The sequence below is a fragment of the Ochotona princeps genome, chromosome 3 (genome assembly GCF_030435755.1).
Source record: "Ochotona princeps isolate mOchPri1 chromosome 3, mOchPri1.hap1, whole genome shotgun sequence".
Lineage (NCBI taxonomy): Eukaryota > Metazoa > Chordata > Mammalia > Lagomorpha > Ochotonidae > Ochotona > Ochotona princeps.
Genome location: NC_080834.1, coordinates 27,659,174 through 27,680,906, shown reverse-complemented (window position 1 = coordinate 27,680,906; position 21,733 = coordinate 27,659,174). Strand labels below are relative to the sequence as shown.

Below are 21,733 nucleotides of genomic sequence, written 5' to 3'. Positions count from 1 at the left end.
TTAGAGAGAACAAACATCTCCAATATTGACCCTACAAAGCCTGTAGCCTCATCCATGTCCTGCCAGATTCTGTGAGCTTTCCTGTGAGGTCTGCCTTCTCCCAACACCTGCCAAGGAGCCCAAGATGGGTGCACGCTGGGGAGCCTGAATAACCACTTTTTAAAAAAAATGCTTCCCGCACGACCTTGAATTGGAAATAAGAAGATATGAATGTAATAGCTTTGGCACAACTATGCAGTTATGGGGCAGCCAGCAAGCCAGGGTTCTGCCTGTGCCTGGCCTGCCGGGACCTGGCTAAGGATTTGGTTCCCAGTTGGGGAACTTGTGGCTCACCCTTAAAGTCATCTAAAAGTGGCCACAGCAGAGCAGCAGGATGCCATCCTCCACTTGGGAAGACAGCAACCCAAGTGGCATCCCCCCTTGGAAGCAGTTAGAGCCTGCAGTTGGGAGGAGCCCTGGCTGCCTCCCCCACAGCTTGGAGAAGGCCTTGTCAGTTTTTTAAAGTTGTGGAAGCAGGCAAGTTTTTTTGCTCCTCCTTTCAGTAGGAAGGGGTCGGGGTTCAGTTGGCGCTTCCTGCCTGGGTAGGGGGTACCTACAATGGAAGGACTCTGGGCGTGCGTTGCTGGTCTTGGTGGCCTAGCTCAATCATTATAAATGACAGGTCCACTGAGAAGTTAGACAGGGGGACAGAAGTTAGATTGTGGGTCCTGATGGCAACTTACTGAGGCGACCAGAGGCCTCAGGGGAAGTGAGGCTGCAGCTGTGGGCAGCACCTTACCTGCAACACGGCAAGGCATACACCCAGGTTCAGAGCTGGCAGCGGGTCGGCCTCCCCAGCTGGCGCTGCAAGGTGTAGCCAATCTCCCCTTGCCCCCGCGGGGGCCAAGAGTTCCAAAACTCCCGTGTCTTCGCCAAACCTCAGCCCTCCCGGGCTCCAAGTAGAAGCCCCCATGGGGGCAAGGAGGGATTGACTCCGCGCTCGGGAAAGCCCCCCTACCCCGAGGCCCGGAACCGCAGGGATGGGGCCAAGAAGAGGCAGTGAGAGGTACTTTGCGATCACTCTGCGCCTGTCAACCCCGGCAGCGCCCGTCCGCGGCTCCCGGGCCCGTGCACCCAAAGGCGCGCCCTCGCTGCCCCTTTAAGGGTTCCCGAAACTTTCCCCTGTTATCCAAAGAGCCTCGTCACATCCGTTGGCTGCGGCCTGCGGGGCGCGTCCCGAGGAAATTCAGGACTCGAGTTTCCCGGGAAAGAGGCGCGGTCTTGGCTCCACGAGTGTGGGGAGTGCGTGCGCGCGGGGCTCTGACCTTGGCCGCTGGGGCGGGGCCGGGGGCCTGTGTCCCGCGTCGCCGCCCGGCAGAGGGGGCAGCGGCTCGAGAACTTGTTCAACTTGGCTGTGCGCGCTGGGGCGGTCCCGGCGCCTCCGCCCCCTTCGGGCCTCCGCCTCCTTGGAGCCTCCTCCCCCGGGTCCTCCTCCCTGCCTGCGCCGCCGCCGCCGCCGGTGCCGATGCGCTCGCCGCCGTGTCCCGCAGCCGCGCAGTAGCCAGCAGTCTCGCAGCCCCCGCGCGCTCAAGTCGCTGAGCCGCGCTGCCGGACGGGGCCAGGCCGGGCCGAGGCGAGCCGGGCCGGGCTGGGCTGGGCGTGCCCCGGGCCCCGCCACGGGCATGGGCGCGCCGGCCCGGGCGCTGCTGCTGCCGCTGCTGGCCCAGTGGCTTCTGCGCGCAGTCCCGGTTCTGGCCCCCGCGCCCTTCACGTTGCCGCTCCGGGTGGCTACGGCCACGGGTGGCGGAGCTGCGCCCAGCCCCCGACCCGGGACTCCTGCCGCGCCCCGGGCCGACGGCCTGGCGCTCGCCCTGGAGCCCGCGGGGGGCGCCGCTAACTTCTTGGCCATGGTGGACAACCTGCAGGGCGACTCCGGCCGCGGCTACTACCTGGAGATGCTGCTCGGGACTCCCCCGCAGAAGGTAGGTCGGGGGACGCGCCCTCGCCGGCCCCTTCCTAGGTAGGGGGAAGGATTTTCGGGAACCAGTGATGTTGGGGTTGTCCCCCTCGCCACAGTTGCCAGCAGGACGTAGGTCGAGGAAGCTGGGGCGCGACCCAGGGCTATCCGCCCGGCTTTGGAACTTGAGAGAGCTCGCCGCGGAGGTGCTGGGCGGCGCGGGGAGACCCGAAAGTTGCCTCTGGCGCGATTCCCTGCGGGTCGAGCGGCGCCTCCTTCCCGGAGGAGACGGTGCCGCGGGGTCTGGGGAGAGAGGCCGCGGGTCCTGGCGGGGGGAATCACCTGAGGTGATACCCACCCCCATGCTGTCTCATGGCCGAAGAGGCGCGGGCGCGCATCCAGGCTGGCGGGAGCTCAGCCAAGAACCAGCCGGTCCCCGGTGGCTCGCCGGCTGCGAGAGGAGCGAGACGCGTGCGCCCCGCGCCCGTCTCCGAGGGGCCTTCGCAGCCTCCCCCGTGTGCCGGCGTCGAGCCCCGCCTCGAATTCCGCGGTGCGGCGTGAGACGCGCAGTCAGGCTAACCAGGGAGGAATCCGGGGCCGAACCGGGCGATGGCAACACGCCGGTCAAGTCTGGGGCTTGCGCCTGAACAGTGCAGCGAGGAGCAGAGGCACTCGCCCGGGCGTGCTGGTCTTGGGACTCTGGGGAGTTCATCCGCCCCTCCTCCCTCCAACTTCTAACCCAGGTGTCGTGTGAGGTCAGGTTTTCTCAGCTGAACGCACTAAAGATGACTTTATTTTTATTTTTAACGTTGTCATTTGGGTTTTTAAAACTGCAGCAACGGTTTTCCCCCATAAATAGCAGGTACTCATGACTTTTGTGTAACTCTAATTATTCAAGACTTTCAGAGGAAAGACATGAGCTGTTAATTCTTTTAAAAAAGGAAACTCAACTCCTGGAGCTATTTAATTAGGGTGCGGTTTTTTTTCCCTCTAACCTTCAGAAGCCTGTGCTGTGGCGGCCAACTTTCATCCCAGTTGCCTTTCAACTTGGTCATGGGACTCCTCGTGAGGGTCCCAAGGGGAAATGGTGGCTGCAGGGAGGGCAGGGTGCATGGGAAACAGTCAGCTGAGAAGCCAGCCGGCCTCAGGCCCAGCCTGCTCCAGCCCCTCAGCAAACCCACCCCGGGGGGAGGACCTTGTGACTCCTGCCTGCCGGGGACTTAGGAGTAAGCTTTGGTGTGAACCTGGGGTGGACCGTGTGCCCGGAAGGATAAAGACCCCAGGCCAGTTTTGGAGTGGGAGCCATTTTCTCTACTGGAGGACATAGGGGGCTTCGAAAAAAGCCTGGGAAATCACACCATGCTGCTTCTTCTTTTAAAGATTTATTTCAGCAGAGTGACAGGGAGCTTCTGTCTGCTGGTTCACTTCCCTGGCTTCCTACAACAGCCAGGGCGGGCCCACCATGAAGCCAGGAACCCCACCCTGGTCTCGCCCCTGGCTGGCAGGGCCCGGCACCTTGGGCCACCCAGAGGTCAGCTTGTGCCTTCCCAGGCGCAGTAGAGGGAGTGCGGGATTGGACGCTCCGTTGCAGGATGCGTGGCAGACAGCAAGCTGCCACAGCAGCAGCCCCACACTTTGTCTTTGAATTGCATTTTCCATGAATTTTTGAAGCCCCCTTGTCAAGGAGGTTTTGTCAGGTAGAAGTCCCTGATACAAGCATCTCTTTGAGGAAGGGAAAAACCTCCATCAGGGCCCAAAAGTACTTCTCCTGAGGGGAGGAAGGCGCCTTTGCAAGTAATAGCTTGCCTTGGTTAATTAATTCATTGACCTTCACTCTAAAGTGCTGAAGTTTAATTAATTTAATGAGCAAGAATGTATTGAGTGCTTATGTTCATCTCTTTAGCATTGCCAAACAAAGAAGTAGTTCATTCGAGGTTAGGTCTCAGTTCAACTTTGGCTCGGCTCCAGGCGACTGTTTTTACAAAAACAGATTTGACTTGGGTGAACACACCTCCCTCCTGGCCTGATGTAGTGGTAAGATACTTCGTGGCAGAATCCACACCTGAGGTGCAAACTTTTAAGTGTTGGTGCCTGGGGCAGTGGGGTCACCTGTGGACCCTGCAGGAGATAAGTTTTAAGTCTGAGGTTTTTTTTTTTTTTTTGCAGTCTGGCCAAGCTGATGATTCTCCAAAGCCTCAAATAAAAAACTGCTTAGATGGCGAGAACAGTAGCATTGTCCATTCGAGCCATGAACGACACACGGGTGTTCCTGGCTTAAGGCAGCAGTACCACAGCGTGTAGGGGCTGGATTCAGGGCAAGCACCGTGCTGTGGGCCACGGGTACGCTGCTCAGGAAATCCGGGTGGCACCTGCCTGCTCCGGGGCGAGTGCTCGCATCTGCGTTTAGGACACAGCTTGGCAAGATCAGACGACTTGCCAGGGGCAAGGAAGTTGAGGCAGCAAGCTGGGGGCTGGATGCTAGAAGCCAGGTTCTGCTCTCCCAGGCAGGCAGTTGCTCCCCTCCGGCCCCTGTACTGCTCACCTTCACGCTGCTGGGTGCCGCTGGGGACAAGAGGCTGCTGAGTGACTGGATCCGAGTGTGCCTGTGACAGAACTGGAGGCAGGGGACCAGGAGTCAGGGCGCTACACAGGCCGGCTCCCCATGCAAAGCCAACACCAGTCCTTACAGCAAGGGCAGGTGGAGGTCCCGGCGCAGCAGCGGGTGGCCCGCTGTTCCACCCTGGGACCCTGCATGGGTCATGGACGTCTGCCCAGATGGCCCCACGTGAGGCATGGAGCCCATGGGCCGGCGAGCAGGCCCAGGTTGGCATGGAGATGGAGCCGGGGGTTGCTCAGTGATACCATTAGGTGACTCCTTTCCGAAAGCAGCCGGCTAGTGTCTGCGAGAACTGTGCAATTTGGTCTTATTAATAATAATAATGGTGTTCTAAAGTGATTATAATTACAGCAATTTCCATTATTTTTTTTAAAAAAGGACGTTCATGCTAACATCATAGTTCTCCCTGAAGCTGGGGAGAGAGGTCTGCCAGCTCTGTACCTTGCAGTGGCTTCAAAAAGGCTTTTGGGATGTGGGTAGGTAAGGGGTTTCTGTCACCTGCAGCCATTTGGAGACATAGCCCAGCGCCTAGAATGTGGACACGGGACACCGGCCTCTCGGCTTGTTTCAGCTCACGCTCTGATCATGCTGCTTGCGTGACCATCGGTGTCTTAGTATGCAGGTATTTTTCAGGGCTTGACCTTGGAGCTAATGGTTAGGGAACAAACCCACCAGGGTATCCCGCGGGCACCAGGCTGGCTGTAGGTGAGGCTGGGAAGCCATCAGGGCAAAGAAGGAATGTGACTGGAGATGGGTAACAGGTAAGAACGACTGAGGACTGAGCCTGTGTGTACTTGACTCCCCCTCCCGTGAGCAGAGAAAAACTACAGAAGGCTCTGAACTGCAGACAGCGCATGATGGACCCGGGAAGTGGCGCGGAACAGCCAGAGCAGGGAGCCAGAATCCCGTCCACTCACCCTGGGGGCTCAGGCCCATGCTGGGTGTTTCGCATGATCCGCAGCGGCTTGTGATAGAATTTGCCGTTTTCCAGTGTTTAGGTAGGTTAGCTGTGATTCAGAGGGACAGGGAAGCAGTCGGCCCGGCCTCCTTGCTCTGGGCAAGCCCGCGTGGTGGCAAGTTCCCATTGTCTGCTGGTGCTGGCTGTCTCCCTCAGCTCCCAGAGCTTTGGCTGCCTTGGGCCGTGCAAGGCCAAGGTTGCCGCACCCTAGGGGACCTGCACCTGCCAGTGGTGATTTCTCAGCTCCTGGTCCCGGCAGCTGAAGGTGCACTGAGCAGGGAACTGCTCCTGCTGAGGACCCAGAGGAGAGGGGCGCTCCTTCCTGCCTCTTCAGGGTGCCTGGAGGCTCGTGGCTGTGTCGGCCAATCCCCACCTCCACCTGGGCACTGCCTTCTCACGTGTGTGACACTCACGCACCCTGCCCGCCTCTTGTCCCGACCACGCTGCCAGGACCTCCCCTTTGCAAGGAAAGCGCTGGGGTCGGGACACAAGTTCAACCGATGTTTATAGTTACATAGGTTTTTTTTTTTTCTTCTTTCACTCCCACCTTTTAATTACCAGTAATTTCAATTTGGAAGTATTTTTTTTTCATCAGTGGCAACAAGCAGATGGTGGTGTTGGCGCAGTCTAAGCAAGAGCGGTGGCAAGCTAGTGCACGGGGTGGGAGGAGGGGGGCTTCTGCATTTCCGTGCCCCCCGTTGGCTTCCCCACCATAGAGAGTGGCTGCTCAGAAGTCGGCTGTGTGCCGTGGGGCTGTACGCACTCATTCTACGAGTGCTGGGATTCATGGGTAAAATGGAATAAACCGATCCAGTGTGCGTAAGCTCGGACTGATACATTTAAAGATGGCTTAGTGGCTAAATCCTCACCTTGCTTACACTGGAATCCCATATGGGCACAGATTTGTATCCTGGCAGCTCCACTTCCCATCCAGCTCCCTGCCTGTGGCCTGGGAAAGCAGTAGAGGATAGCCCAAAGATGTGGGACCCTGCACCTGGGTGGGAGACCTGGAAGAAGCTCCTGGCTCCTGGCTTCAGGTTAGCTCAGCTCTGGCCACTGCAGCTACTTGGAGAGTGAACCGGCAGAAGATTTTTCTGTCTCTCCTTTTCTCTGTACCTCTGCTTTTGTAATAAAAATATGTATTTTTTAAAATATTGATTTAAGGGAGAGAATGCATGTGCCTGCCTGGTGGTTCACCCTGTACCTGCCCACAGCAGCAAGGGCAGGCTGGACCAAAGCCACAGGCCGGGGTGCTCCATCCAGGTCCCCCACATGGACAGCACACAGCCAGCTGCTGCCTGCCAGGGTGTACACACAGCTGGAAGCTGGAAACAGAGCAGGTGTTTGCAGGTGCTCACGACCTCCACCGTGCCTCTCTCCTCTTCCTCCTGGCTCCTTTGGTTGCAGGAAGGGATTGTCACTTCTTGGTTGCTGCTCCTCCTGGTTTCCTCCTGAAATCTTGTTGGCCCCTCCTCCTGAGAGTCAAAAGGGAAAGCATGGGATGGCTAGCGGGACCGGGGCTTGTGCTGTGTGCTGGAGGCATGCAGCTGTGCTGGACCCACGTGGGGAGTGGAGCTGGCAGATAGGTGGGGCTGACCCTGCGTGTGTGCCACTGAATAGGGCAAGTTCAGCCTTTGGCTCCTGGATCCAAGGTGCGGTTTGCCCAGGGCAAGGGTTGGGTTGATGGCTGCTGCTGACCCCTGTGTCACCCTCACTGGCAGTGACCCTGCGTGCTGGTGAGCGGCCCACCTAAGGTTCTCCCGTCACACCTAGAAGTTACCGGCTGTTTGTCCTTGGCCCCTTGCCCTCTGCCATGGGCAGTTCCTGGTCACCTGAAGTGCTTTCCAGCCGAGGCCAGACACTGGATGTATTCATACCTTAGAAACTCCAGCGGGCACCTTGGAGTACCCAGCATACCTGGTCAAGTGGGCAGCCTTGCACAGCTTCTGGGTATGAAGCCAAGTTCCCGGATCTTCCAGCTGTGAGAGGGCGCACAGGGTGGGCAACTGGCTGTGGCTTGATTCTGTCCCACACCGACTGTTGGCTATTTTTTTTTTTACTGATTGCTATTTCATAATAAATGTCACTTTTTGCTTTTAGACTCTCAAAAGAAAATTACTCTTGCTGTGCAGATACCCAGGAAGCGGAGTGAGCGGAGTGGATGCTGGCTGGTCCAGCACAGGTTCCAGGATTATGAGGAAGCAAAGGGACTGGGCATCAGCCAAACCCTGGCCTTGGCAACTCCGGGGGAAGCCAGCTGACCAGGGCAGCCCCTCCAGGGATCTAAGGACCACACCCCCAGCCTTGGAGAGACAGTAGTGTTTGAGCCAAAGCAGGCACGGACTTCTGAAGTCCTTTACACAGCATCGTGCCGCCTCCCCGGGAAGCAGGTGGCGTTGTGGTTTGCACAGGGCTTCAGCGGCCAGGTCCCGATCTGCCGTTGGCCAGCTCCTGGAGGACAAGTCCTCTGTCCTGTGTGCCTCGATCTCCTTGTCAGTCAGGGCTTTTGGCCCAGTGACCCCAGATCCCTCCTAGAAGCCCGGGCACTGCGCAGTCAGGTCGGTCATGTGCGGGAACTTGCCGTGGGGGTGATGTCTGTCCCCACGCTGGTGCTGCCTTACCTGAACACGTGGTGGTAAATACAGACCCAGGCTTTGGGCACAGCAGGTGGGATGGCCATGCCCCACCTGGGCATCACATTCCTGCAATCGAGACCCACCCCTGCTTCTGATCCGCCTTCAAGCTAATGAGCCCCTGGGCAGGTAGTGGAAGATGACCCTGCCACGCAGGTGGGTGGCACAGACAGAGCCAAGCTCCTGGCTTCAACTTGGCCCAGCTCTGGCTGTTTTGGGTATTTGGAAAGTTAACCGATGAATACAAAAAAATTCTCTCTTTTCCTGTCTCAAATATATTAAAATAAACCCATAAATGCATGCAGACTCCCAGGACCTGGTTTTCCCAGCCTTACTGGAGGGATGGTGCCAAGGCCTGGCCACCTGCATTTTGTCGTATCCTCACTGTCCCTGAAGCAGCCAGCCTGGCCCCAAGGCTCCTTGCTCAGAGCACTCTCATTTCATCTTCTGACACTGTCCTGTCATTGAATCTTCCCTTCTGTCTGTCCACCTGGAAACTCTCAGCCTCAGACAGTGTTCTAGAAGCTTCCAGGGCTGGGCAGGTGAGAGTGTGAGGGGAGATTTGTTCAAGGATCGAGTTCTGAAGTGGAAGGTTTTTTTTTTTTTTAAAGATTTATTCATTTTATTACAGCCAGATATACAGAGAGGAGGAGAGACAGAGAGGAAGATCCTCCGTCCGATGAGTCACTCCCCAAGTGAGCCGCAACGGGCTGATGCACGCCGATCCGAAGCTGGGAACCAGGAACCTCTTCCGGGTCTCCCACGCGGGTGCAGGGTCCCAATGCATTGGGCGTCCTCGACTGCTTTCCCAGGCCACAAGCAGGGAGCTGGATGGGAAGTGGAGCTGCCAGGATTAGAACCGGCGCCCATATGGGATCCCGGGGCTTTCAAGGCGAGGACTTTAGCTGCTAGGCCACGCCACCGGGCCCTGAAGTGGAAGTTTTTTCAGAGTTCCACTGCTGAAGGTGACCCTTGGTGTTTCCTGTCTGCCACGGAGTACAGCCATACTATGGACATCCAGGAACATGGGAGGATAGGCTTTGTGGTGTAGTTGGTTAAGCCGCCACTTGGCACATTTCCATCCCGTGTCACGATTGAGTTTCTCTCCCTAACACCTGCGAGGTAGCAGGTGCTGACCAGTATGCGTGAGCAAGAGCTGGGTGGAGTTCCTGGCCCGGCTCTGACTATTGAACCATTCGTGGAATGTAAACCAGCAGACGTAAGATCTCTTCTCTCTTTCTCTCCCTCCCTCCCTCCCTCCTTCTCTATCTCATTAGGCAAGCAGAGCTTCTGCCTTCCTGTCACATTAGGTCCCTGTGGCCTCCCGCGGGAAGTGGCCTGGCGTTCGCACGGAGCCTGGGCACAGCCTCCTGTGTGCTTCACATCACCAGTGGGAGGTGGCAGCCTGCAGTGCCCGCCCAGGCCCCGTTGCATTCCTGTCCTGTTCCTGGTGTCACATGCTTCTCCCAAGATGCCTTAAAGCACTTAAGGTGGCCAGGAAAGAGGACAACCAATTTTGACCTAAACTCAAAGAGTAAATATGCTTCCCTTCTGTTTAACACATTTATTGAACACCCACTGTATGCCAGGACCCACTCTCAGCCGCTCAGTGCAACAGCCAAAGATGGTCTTGTATCTTCTTAGAACCTTGACTTGTTAGAAAGCTTGCCACGACAGTGGCCGGCGTCCCCCTGCTGGGCGTGACTGGGCGTTGGGAGGGGCCGGGGAGGCCTCTCCAAACAGGTGCATGCTGAGCTGAGGCTGGCCTGATGAGGACCAAGTCTTGGGAAGGTGGAGGCGTTGGCATTCAGGATGAAGCTGGGAGCTGAACACCACAGGGGAGAGCAGACCTGTGCTGTAAGTGCACGTGTGTGCATGACCCCTGTGCCACGCCCTGAGCGCTGGCTGCGTGTGAGAGCAGTACGTGTGTGCATGACCCCTGTGCCACGCCCTGAGCGCTGGCTGTGTGTGAGAGCACGTGTGTGCATGACCCCTGTGCCACGCCCTGAGCGCTGGCTGTGTGTGAGCAGTAGGTGTGTGCATGACCCCTGTGCCACGCCCTGAGCGCTGGCTGTGTGTGAGAGCACATGGGTGGAGCTCTTCCTTCGTCTGCTGTGTGCTATGTGGTGAGGTTCCGTTAGGACAAACATTTCTCAAAGAGTGTGGGAATGTTGGACAGCGCTGGTTCCAGGCTGTGTATGGGGGGGGCAAGGAGTTGGAGACTGGCATACTTTGAGGTTATCTGAATTACAAAGAAAATCACTCGGTGAGTGCCCAGGGCTGGGGAAGTCGGGGAGACCACTGAGGCCTCAGGGGAGTTTCTCACCAGTGCCCCGTCAGGTTCCTCTGACATGGAGCCCAGGCGGTTTTTCTCAGAGGGAGTCCCAGGGGCCGTGAGCGAGGCAGTGCCTGGGATGGACCAGGCTGTAGTTGTTGCAGCTGGAGCCCGTCCAGCTGCTCTGGGAGGGGGAGTCTAGTCCGTCAGCTGTCCCCACAGACAGGAGGGTGGCTGGTCGTTCACCACACACCTGTGCCTGTTGCAAACTGGAGTGCATCCCCACGAGTGCTGCTGCTGCTGCTTGCAGATGGACACGCTGCTCAGGTGCACGCGGTGGGCCCAGGTCAGGCTGACATCAAGCATTGAAAGAGAAAATAATGGGCACTGTTAGGTGCCTTTGAGAGCCGCCGTGTTGGGCTTTAAACTGGCTCCGGAAGGCGAGGATGTGAGGTGCAGGGTGCTGAGCAGTAGGAGAGATGGTGGAAGTGGAGGGCCAGAGAGACAGCACTGCAGGTCAAAAGCCGCCACCACAACTCCTTTGAAAACTGAGCGAGGCGGACATCAGGAGATTCCAAAGCTTCCAAGTGGCCGGGGCCGCGCCAGGGTCTCAGAGCAGGTGGCGAGGCCCTCTCCCCACCTTCGCGTGCAGCCCGTTGCCGAGGTCTGCAGAGGGGTTTCCTGAACTTCCGCTGGGCGTCACAGCATGTCCTGCCAGAGTTCACTGTCCCCTGGGCAGCAGCCCTCCTGCAGCCCGGTTAGGCACAGTGTGTGGGTGCTGCAGTCAGCAGCCCTCAGCAGAGGGACAGCAGTGATGTGTGTGTCCGAGTTCTGTACAAAAGAGTTTAAAAGAATTAATAGACGTTTCTAAAGAAAGGTGGATATGTGTTTCAGGCTCCATGTTAAGATTCAGGTAAGACGTTCATGAAATGAAAGAGGAGAAGCTGTGTGAATGTATTCTGGAAGCAAAGACTGTTGATACAGGGAGCCGAACCCGTGTGTGCAGCCTTTGTCAGGGTCCAGCCCGTGCACAGGATGTCCAAGGCGGTCATTACCAGCCCTGCTCCTCCCGCTCATCCCTGCTCACCTGCCATTTACCCCCACTGAGCCCCTGCACTCGCCCACTCCCAGCTCAGCTCCGTCCTGCAGGCTCCCCCCCATGCAGTGAGCTGGTCTGGTCTGTTGACACACCAGTCCTGAGTGTGGTGTTACAGTTTGCCGCGGGACCCAGGTGAGCAGAGGCAGCAGCCTGCAGGCCACGCCCAGGGACGTAGGCTGTCCTGCGCAGGAGGATGAGGGAACCAGTGACGCACTGCTTGAAACATGCCTGTGTCCTAAAGGGAGCTGACAGGTTTCAGAAACAGACTATATTATCTGTGCATTTTGGCTTGACCCTGCAGCCCCTGGGGGCAGCTTCTGTTACCTGGCCTTCGCCCTCCCTGTCTCCATAGGCCGCCTGCTGGGCTGTGTACCCAGGGTGGAGTCCCTGTGTCCCTAGGCTCCACCCTGTCCTGGCCACGTCAGGCTGGATGGGTGGGTTTGGGGCTGCTCCCTTCTCTCCCTACGACACAGGCTTGCCATCCTGGTTTGGGGCTGCAGGGTTACTCCCTGCAGGTGCACCTGAGGGCCTGGCCACCTCAGCCCCCCCAGGGAGAGCAGGGCTGAGGGGAGATGCCCGGGCAGGGCTCTGCCCCAGGGCAAGGAGCTGACCCATCTCCCTGCTGACTTTGGAGACCTCCTTAGCCATGGGGGTCTGGTGATGATGTGGGAGTCTTTTCAGCACAGACACTCCTCCAGTTCTGAGGAATGTTCTAGTCACTGCCAGCTCTTTCTTCTTGGACCTCCTCTTTTTTCCTAATTTTATTTTTAATTTTTGATGATGTTTACATAGTTGATCAGGGTGGGAAGGGTCAAGGAATAGGGGAATGTGGGTGAGACCAAAGTTTCCAAATTTCCTTTTTTTTCTTCCTGTGTCTGGGGAAGGATGGGAATAAGGGAGAGGCTGCACCCAGCCTCCCAGCCTTCCTAGCACCCAGGGATGGGCCACCCGATGTCATCCCAGTGTCCCAGTGCTCCCAGTGTGGAGACTGCTCCGAGGGCTCTGCTCAAGTGGTTTCAGTGGTTCTGAAATGCTGTCGATCTCGCCGAACCAAGGACAGGGAACTCCTCCCAAGGTCCGTTGGCTGACAGTCCGCCCCAGTCTCCATTCGCCCAGATATTGGCTGTCAACGCCTGGCTGGGGTCGTTGACTAATTTGTTCTTCCTTCCTTCATCTGCTATGGTACCAGCTGTCCTGTGCCGGCTCCATGTCATCTGGCCATGCCGTCCACTGCTCCATCTGAGCCACTGAGGAGGCCCAGCTCTGACACAGGACTCCATGATCAGACCACGGATCCTATGATTCTCTCCGTGGTTGGGATTCTGAGTCCAGCAGTTCAGTTGGGGGGATCCCCAGACCTGGCTCTTGTGTGCCTGCAGTGCGGGGCCTCGGACCTCCTCTTCTCCGGTCATTGAGTCCTCTGGTTTGCTTTCTCCAGCTTCCGGCTCTGCCTGCCCTCCCGCTCCCCCTGCCCGCCCTCCCTCCCCCTGCGCCCCGCTCTTCAGGTCGCCCTTGATGGCAGGACTCTGCTTCTGCGTGTTCTTTGACGCTGCAACCCTGTTCTTGTCGTAATTGCTGTTCTGTTTCTCTGGGGAAGCCCAGTGTGGTTTCTGTGCCCGCCCGGTGCCTTCCTCGGTGTGTGGTTTTGCGTCATACCACGCAGTTGCATTCTTGGCTGATTGATCTGAAAGACAAACATTGAAAGACTGGCTGGTGGTGAGAGGGTGGAGCATGGTACCATGGCATGATGGACTGAGCCTCGGACCCTGATGCTGGCATCCCATGTGGCTGTGATCCGTGTCCTGGCTGCTCTCCTGATCAGGCCTTCTGCTGACGCACCTGGGAAAGCAGCAGCAGATGACCTAGTGGGAGACCCGGATGGAGCTCCTGGCACCCACGTTTAGACCGGTCCAGCTCCTGCCGTTACAGCCATTGGAGAGTGAGCCAGTGGGTGCGAGATCTCTCTGTGCCTCTAGTAGTACTTTTTAACGTGAAAACCAAAGGCTGGCTGGGAATTCGGTGCCATGTACCCATGAGGCGCACGCAGTGTGCTCTCACTCAGTCCTTGCCCGCTCTCACTGTGACTGTGACCGAGGTATTCCGTGTTGTGTGACCATGTCTTGCCCTGAAACAAATGCCTGCTGCCCTCTGCACTCCATGGCCGGAACCTTTCACCAGGTGGCTGGGTGACCCTGGGCCATGTGGCCGGAGCCTTTCACCGGGCAGCTCATGGGCCACGGGCCCTACGTGGAGATCCGTCAGGGCAGCTCGCGCCTCCCTAGCTACGGGGCAAGTGTGGCCGGGCTCCTACTTTCTCCTCCTGCCCACCCGTGCTGAAAATGCAAAGGTGGGGCATGAGGAGGTGGCACTCAGAAAAACCAGCCTCTCTTTTAATTCACTTTCCCCACCAGAGTCTCAAAGCCCTCCCGCCCCCCACAGCCAGCCTCGGCCTTCAGGGCCAGCAGGGTCAGCAGGGGGGCTGCTGCGGGTTGCTTGGATCTGTGCACCTGTTGCCCACGACTTGGACACGTAGCCCTGCTCAGAAGATCCAGCCTTCCTTGTTGAGCCACACTCAGTCTGTAGTTTCCTGTTGAACTTAGCAGTCAAAAATATTCCACACGACACACCCTCACAAGCTTTTAGGAAACACATTAAGAAATTATGAATTATTTTTACAAAAAGCAATTTTCCATTTTCTTCTTCTCAGTATTGCCAGGGTGTGGGAGGCTATGATGGAAAGTCTTTTTTTCTAAATTTTTTTATTATTTTTTTTAAAGATTTATTTTATTTATTTATTTATTTATTTATTTTTTATTACAAAGTCAGATATACAGAGAGGAGAGACAGAGAGGAAGATCTTCCGTCCGATGATTCACTCCCCAAGTGAGCACAACAGCTGGTGCTGCGCCATCCGAAGCCGGGAACCTGGAACCTCTTCTGGGTCTCCCACGCGGGTGCAGGGTCCCACATCTTTGGGCCGTCCTCAACTGCTTTCCCAGGCCACAAGCAGGGAGCTGGATGGGAAGTGGAGTTGCTGGCGTCCATATGGGATCCCAGCATGTTCAAGGCGAGGACTTGAGCCGCTAGGCTACCATGCCGGGCCCTGTGATGGAAAGTCTTGTTTCTGTATTTGAGGGGCAGGGGGACAGGGAGGGCAGCTGCTGGGGACAGGTTCCTTCTGCTGGTTCACTTCCCAGATGGCTGCAGTGGCCAGAGGAGGCAGCCTGGAGCGCAGTGGAGGGCTATTGCGGGGGACAGGAGCTGGGGGGCTTCAACTACCACGCTCTGCCCGACAGGAGGTTGGAGTCAGGAGTTCTCTTTTCTTTTCCTTTCTTTTCTTTTCTTTTCTTTTCTTTTCTTTTCTTTTCTTTTCTTTCTTTCTTTCTTTCTTTCTTTCTTTCGATATTTATTTATTTTTATTTGAAAGACAGTTACAGAAAGAAAGAAAGACACAGATCTTCCAGCCGCTGGTTCATTTCCTGTAATGATCAGGACTGTGCCAGATGGAAGCCAGGAGCTTCTGGGTCTCCCACGCGGGTGCAGGGGCCCAAGGCTTTGGGCCGTCCTCCACTGCTTTCTCAGGCCCTAGGCAGGGAGCTGGATGGGAAGTGGAGCAGCCGGGACTCAAACCTCTGAGGACTTTGCTGATGGTGCTGGCAGGGCGCTGAGGCCCAGTAGGGAAGCTGTGGTCTCTGTGGGTCCTTGTGGACTGAAGTCACGTGTGGCGCTGCCAGGGGAGTGGGCGTGGGTAGACAGACACAGGCGTGGTTAGGCTGGGAGTGACCACATGGACCACATGCCCAGAGCGGCATCTCCGATGGGACAGCCGGCCCTGCAGGTGGATTTTTCTCTGCTTACCTGCTTTCCTGCTGAATGTGACACTTCTTACGATGCTTAGTCCTTTAGATTGTTTTTTCTTTTAAATATTTAATCATGTGTTGGAAAAAGTTACAGAAAAAGACAGAGTGTGACTCTTCCATCCTCTGGGTCACTTCCCCAAATGGGTACAACAGCTGGGGTGGGGCCAGGCTGAAGCCAGGAACCTCGAACTCCATGCAGGTCTCCCACATGGGGAGCAGGGACCCAAACACTTGGGCCAACCTCTGATACTTTCCCAGGCACAGTAGCAGGGAGCTGGAAGTGGAACAGCTGGGGCTTGAACTGGCATTCATGTGGTGTGCTCGTGTCACAGGCAGTGGCATAGCACTCTTTCCAGTCTCTGAGTTGCACATACTCTTGGGGTAGAATGCGATCCTTTGGTGTGTGTGTCCAGTGAGCGGTGAGAAAATCAGGTTAGCTAGCATTGCTGTCTCCTGGCACGTCTTCACTGCCCCAGCCCATGGCGTCCCCGTGGGCCACCTCAGCAGATGTGCCCAGTGAACACTGACCAGTTAACGCCATGGCGTGGCTCTCTCTGCCTGGAGCCAGTGAGCACCTCTCCTCTACCCATTCCTGCCATGGGTAGCAGGTTCCTGTGAGCTATGCTCACCCACCTCTGCCCTCCCCCAGGCGGAATCTATGACAATTCCAGCCTTTTGAGGAGTGAGGGTTTCCTGGGGCTTCAGGGGTGGTTGCCTGCTGCCTGCTGCTGTCCAGCCTGGGTCCCAGGACTGGGGCCGGCTCCTGCCACATCGAGATGCCCGGCAGACGCTCATTCATTTCTCGGTCCCACTGCCTCTTCCTGATGCTGGCATGGTGGACATGCCTGCTGCTGGCAGCCCCAGAATAGAAGGGAGCTCTGTGTGGGAGCTTTACTGGATGGCACAGCCCAACTTCCTCCACCGTGCCCTGCCCCAACCTCGTGCCTGCCAGCCCGTGACTCACACTCCCCTGACTTGTAGCAGCGCCCACTTTTTGTCGTCGTTGGTGGGAACTCTTCCCAGGAGGCAGGGTGCTGCCTGGGACCCACTCGCTTTGTCCTGCCGTGTGTGTGTGTGTGTGTGTGTGTGTGTGTGAGCACGCACATGTGTGCTTGTGTGGGTGGCCCTGCCCGGTGCCAACTCCTTATCAAGTGTCTAGGTAGAAATGACACCACCTATTGGTCTCCAGCTGTGATAACTGAAGGATTAGAGGCATTTTCCTGGGTCCTGTGCCAGGGAGACTAACTTCCGAGAGCTGGGCTGCCCAGGCTGCTGACCAGACTCCCGAGTCTCCCTGCCCCCAGCCCGGCATGCGGACCCAGTTTCATCACCCCATCAGGCCCGGGATGGGGCTGGCACTTCGGCTCAGATCGGGAGCCAGTCCAGCTCCCTGCTAGAGCACCTGGGAAGGCAGCAAGGGATAGCCTGAGCTTGGCCCTGCACCGCGGGGCCCCGGGTGGAGCTGCAGGCTCCTGGGCCAGCCGTGGCTGATGCAGCCGTGTGGAGGGTAGAAGTGCTCTTTCTGTCATGTGCTTTCAAGTAAAAAAAAAGTGGATAAATATTTTAAATACTTAAAAAGAGTGTAAGAGGAGATCAGGGCCTCCCCCTGCCTCTCTTGGGGCTGACTCCTAGGGGAGGAGACGCTGTAACCAGCTCAGGCCAAACTCTGTTGCTTTGCCACGGCAGCCCCGGGCTGGCTCGAACCCCCATCCTCCCGCACTGCCCCGGCTCCTCAGCCTCTCCTCCCCGTATGTCCCCCTCCCCAGACCCCCTTCCAGGCCTGGGCCTCACTCGCTCGGGGACACATTGTGCCTTGGTGGCCATGTCCCCGGCCTCTGCTGAGTCCTTGGTCCCCCAGTAGACGTGTGTCAGGATGCTGGTCATGTCGCGAGCATCTACTGCGTGCCTGCAGCCGATTGGCTCTCATGCACTTGGGGTGGCTGTAAGAGAAGCCCTGGGAGCAGAGTTCAGTTGGTCTGCTTGTCACCAAAGAAGACACATCCACGTGGGGCAGGATTGTGACCCTGGGCGAATCGGAAGAGAATGGCGCCTTATGTTGCTGGTTATCTTGAGCTGAGATCCGCCAGCGCCTGCCCTTCTGAGTGCTCGAAGCTAAGAGGGCTGGGATGTTTGTCCTAGAAACCCAGCACTTAGCCGGAGCAGGCTTCCGGCGGCTGCCGTGTGCGCCATCTCGGCTCCCTCGGTCTCGGCCGCTCATTGATCCCAGAGCCCGGCAGCCTCCTCCGGGAGAGAAGAGTTAAGTTGTGGCTGCTGGCTCCTGGTGCTGTATCCAGGAAGCGAGAGGTGCCCCCATGGGCACACCCTGGGATCTTAAGAGTGGGAGAGGCAGCAGTCTTGTGCCAGGAAATGGTACTGAGGTTTCCTCTAAGTCTGCCGCTTCGTGCTTTTCTAGAGGAAACCTATCTTGGCGGCAGAGGAGATAAAACAAGAGTTCACTGTGGCCATTCCCGAAAGTATTCCGTATTTTCCAAGCTTGCAAAAGCAGCATTTTTAAAGGATGTTGGCAGTGGTTGAGGGAGAGACTGGGTTATCGCATGACCTCACAGGGGTGGGGGGTTGGGGCGCTAAGAGTGCATTTTCTTTTGAAAAGACTTAGTAGTTATTTTAAAGAGTTGCAGAGAGAGAGATGGCTGCAGCAGCCTGAGCTGAGCCAGTCTGAAGCCAGGAGCTTCATCATCTGGGCTCCGTGTGGGTGCAGGGCCAAGCACTTGGGCCGTCTTCGCTGGATTCCCAGGTGTATCAGCAGGGGGCTGGATTGGAAGTGGAGCGGCCAGGACTCAAACCAGCGTCCATGTGGATGCAGTGTTGCAGGTGGTAGCTTAACACGCAGCGCTGCAGCGCCGGCTTTCTCACGTGGAAAAGCCCATTCTTTGTCAGCTGTCAGCTTCCGTATCATTTCCAGTGCCGCAGGGAATGGTGAGCTCATGTGTGCAGTCCACAGACAGAGTGTTTCCAAAGTCTCTGTGCTGCCTCCTCAGGCATGCCCCCTGTGCCCCCCGTGCCCCATGCGCGTAACGCTCGGCCCGCGGGGACAGCCGTGCAGTCCTGTGAGGCTGGGCAAGGAGGAGACGTCCCAGGAGATGTGTCTTTGGGGACATGAGCATTGCGTGGCCTGCACAGGGTGAGCCGGCCACTGCAGGGGACCTCCCGGTGGCACTGCGCGAGCTGCTGCTGGCAGCACACAGCATGCTGTTGAAGTTACCTGTTTTGTTGCAAGAGGAAAGTGGAGACGTTAGTGATGACTAGTGTTCCGTGGCAAACACTGCAACTGTAGTGTCACGTCATCCTTAAGGCCACCGTCAAGTGTTGGATCCCACCCACACTGTGGGCACCGCTCTGGGAGTGTTGATGTTGGCATCATTGCACCTGCGCATGGCACCTTGTGCTGTGACGTCATTGCAGCTCTCATGTCAGCCAGGGATTGGGAATTTTCCAGCTGCGCTGCGGTCTGCTGGGACGGCGGACTGAAGCTGTTGCTGCTAACTGGATTGTGGCGATTCGACAGGTGACCAATGTGTGTTTGATTTCTGGGTGGTGGGAGGAGGGACAGAGGCCAGATGTTGACTTTGAATGGGAGCCCGAGGCACTGCTGTTGTGGGGAGGTGCAGGCGGGATGTGATATTGCATGTCCAGCACGCCCAGCACTGGCACAGCCTGCCCACCTGTGCCCATGGGAGAGACGTCTGGGCTACAGGGGGGCCACGTATGTGCAGTAAGTCATGGGTGGCAGAGGGAATGACTACAAGGAAGTGGCCCGGGTCTGGGCGTGGGAGAGTACTGGGAACAGTTCACCACCCAGAAGACACCGAGTCCCTCTCATCAGCCATCGGTCCCCAGGCCTCCCTCCTGGCATGGGGGTCCTCGGCTGGGTGCCGTGGAGCGGCGGCCCTGGCAGTGCCCCTCCCACCACCAAGGAACAACAGAGCCAGGCTCACCCCTGGGGTTGGATAACACACAGTCCCGTAGGGTGCACTTGGCTGCTCATCTACCCATGGGGTCCCTGCCATCCACAGGTGATCATGGCACCATCCTCTGGGTGGGAGACTGTGTCCTTCCTGTAAATTCCTGGCATGATTGTCCTGACTGGGTGGGGCAAGACCATAACCCTAAGATTGCTTTCAATCCTTGAACATTCAGCACCCACATTCAGGTATTCAGATTGGGTCTAGGGGCAGGGCTACATTGTTGCTTTGATGAGGCAGTTAGCATAGTACATGCATGATCCACAGTCACACAGCTCCGCCTTGCACTTGGTACCTGCCCAGCCACGGACTCGACACCACACGCTGTTCTGTGAGCAGAGTGCCTGGCAGCCCCGCCTTGTGGGAGCTTCCGTTTGGATGGAAGTGACAGGCAGAACGCTGTGTAGACAGTGATGGGTGCTGTGGAAGACAGGAGGGTGTGAACAGCGGACTGTGTGTGTGGGCACCTGTCATTCATGTGTTGTGGCTGGCCAGGGACAGGCTGCTGCAGCGAGGGAGCAGCGGGACGGTGTGGGGCACAGTGCTCAACGGACCTGAGCAGGCGTCCTCGCCTGTTGGAGGGACCCCAAGGAGGCATCGTGGTGGCTGTTGGTGGGAGGGAGGTTGGGGCAGGGGCTATGGCTGCAAGAAAAGTAACGGGGGGTGTGGGTATCGACACACCAATCAAGAGGCCCGCTCCTGTGGCTGCAGCTGACTCAGTTCAGGTTGCATAAGTGGTCTCTGAACACCCAGGTTGGAGAGTCCACACCATGGAGTCCACACCATGGAGTGTATGCACTCCCAGTAGAGTGGGTCTAGGCAGAAAAGAGACCAAGTCCAGCGATGGGCCTGGGTACCCCCAAAACGTGGAGGTGAGGGAGGCTGGGATTCCTAGGGTCCGGAGGCCAAGGGAAGAAGCAGCACAAGCTGTGTGGCACCCCACAACAGGCCAGAGCTGAGAAGGCAGGGCAGCAGCATTGGCCTTGGCAGCGTGGGCAGGGAGTGGGGGCCGAGCACGGCCGGAGCCTCCACGGGGAGAAAGTAGAGACACTGAGGCCTGTCCACCCAGGAAGGGATGCAGGCCTGGCTGTGGCTGTGTCTGCTGTTCCTGGGCCGAGGTCAGCCACAGTGCACGGGGCTCTCACCTGCTTGTCGGGGATCCTGCCAGGCTTCACATGTCGGCATCTGTCCCTACCCCACCCGCAGCCAAAGTTCTGGAATATTCTGGAAGGTTTCTTCTGTGCTGTAATTAGGACAACATTGATTGCATGGGAGTAAGGCACAAGCCAGGTGCTCCTCTGTTCTCTGGGTGTTCTTGCATAATGCTTAGGTGGCACCCCGGAAGTGCAGGGGTCAGCATGCTTTTCCCCGGAGGAGTCCACGTGGAAGGGCCTGGGGGTGCCTTTCTGGTGATGAATGCTGTCTTTGATTGTGATGTGCCCACCAAACACTCTTTTGGTTTTCCTTTGGATAGAACCCAAGACATCAAAGCCTTTGAGGAACCACGCAGAAGCAGCTGCTGGCCCAGAACCAGCAGGGGGACGGGGAGAGGAGGGGAGCAGCGTTGGGGTGGGGATGGTAGTCTGGGGAGCGTACCCTAGCGGAGGCAGGGCAGGTCTTTCCCAGTTGCTCCTTCCAGGCTCTGGTCTCTGAAGAGGTCCAGGCAAAGTGCTGGATTTTGTTTTAATACATTTTTATTGGAAAGGCAGATCTACAAAGAGAAGGAGAGAGAGAGACCCTCTGTGTGCTGGTTCATTCCACAAATGGCTGCAGTGGTTGGAAGCTGAACCAGTCTGAAGGCAGGAGCCTTCTCCAGGTCTCCCAGGCAGGTGCAGGGCCCAAGGCCTCGAGCCATCCTCCTCTGCTTTCCCAGACCATGCAGCTGGATGGGAAGTGGAGCAGCTGGGACACGAACCAGCACCTATGTGGGATCCCGGCACTTAGAGGTGGAGAATTAGTCTGTTGAGCCATCTCACTGGGCCTGCAGGTCAGTTTTAAGTGGAGCACAGCTCTCATTCCTGTGGCCCAGTCTGTGCCTCCCCAGGAGCCGACAGGGGCCCAAGCACTCTGGCCATCCGTGCTGCCTGTCTCTCTCAGGGCGCCTCAGCGGGGATCTGCAATAAGCAACAGAGCCAAACTCGAACCCGGGCACTGTGATTGGGGTGCAGGCTCGGTCAGGTGCCCACCCAGGAAGTACCTTTTTTAGGATTTATTTTATTTTTTATTTGGAAAGTCAGACATACAGAGAGGAGGAGAGACAGAGAGGAAGATCTTCCGCCCGATGATTCATTCCCCAAGTGACCAAAATGGCTGGAACTGAGCTTATCTGGAGCCAGGAGCTCTTCCGGGTCTCCCACATGGATGGGTACAGG

The 21,733-nt window shown here is 57.3% G+C and overlaps 1 protein-coding gene across 1 annotated transcript in view; it reads left to right on the top strand.

The window, feature by feature from the left end:
• Nucleotides 1-1,271: 1,271 nt before the first annotated feature.
• The window catches only part of BACE2 (beta-secretase 2), a 53,449-nt gene continuing 32,987 nt past the window's right edge, over nucleotides 1,272-21,733 (top strand). The window contains exon 1 of the mRNA XM_058661607.1: nucleotides 1,272-1,961. Coding sequence (XP_058517590.1) covers nucleotides 1,662-1,961 — 300 coding nt within the window. The 5' untranslated portion in view covers nucleotides 1,272-1,661. The remainder of the gene's footprint in view (nucleotides 1,962-21,733) is intronic.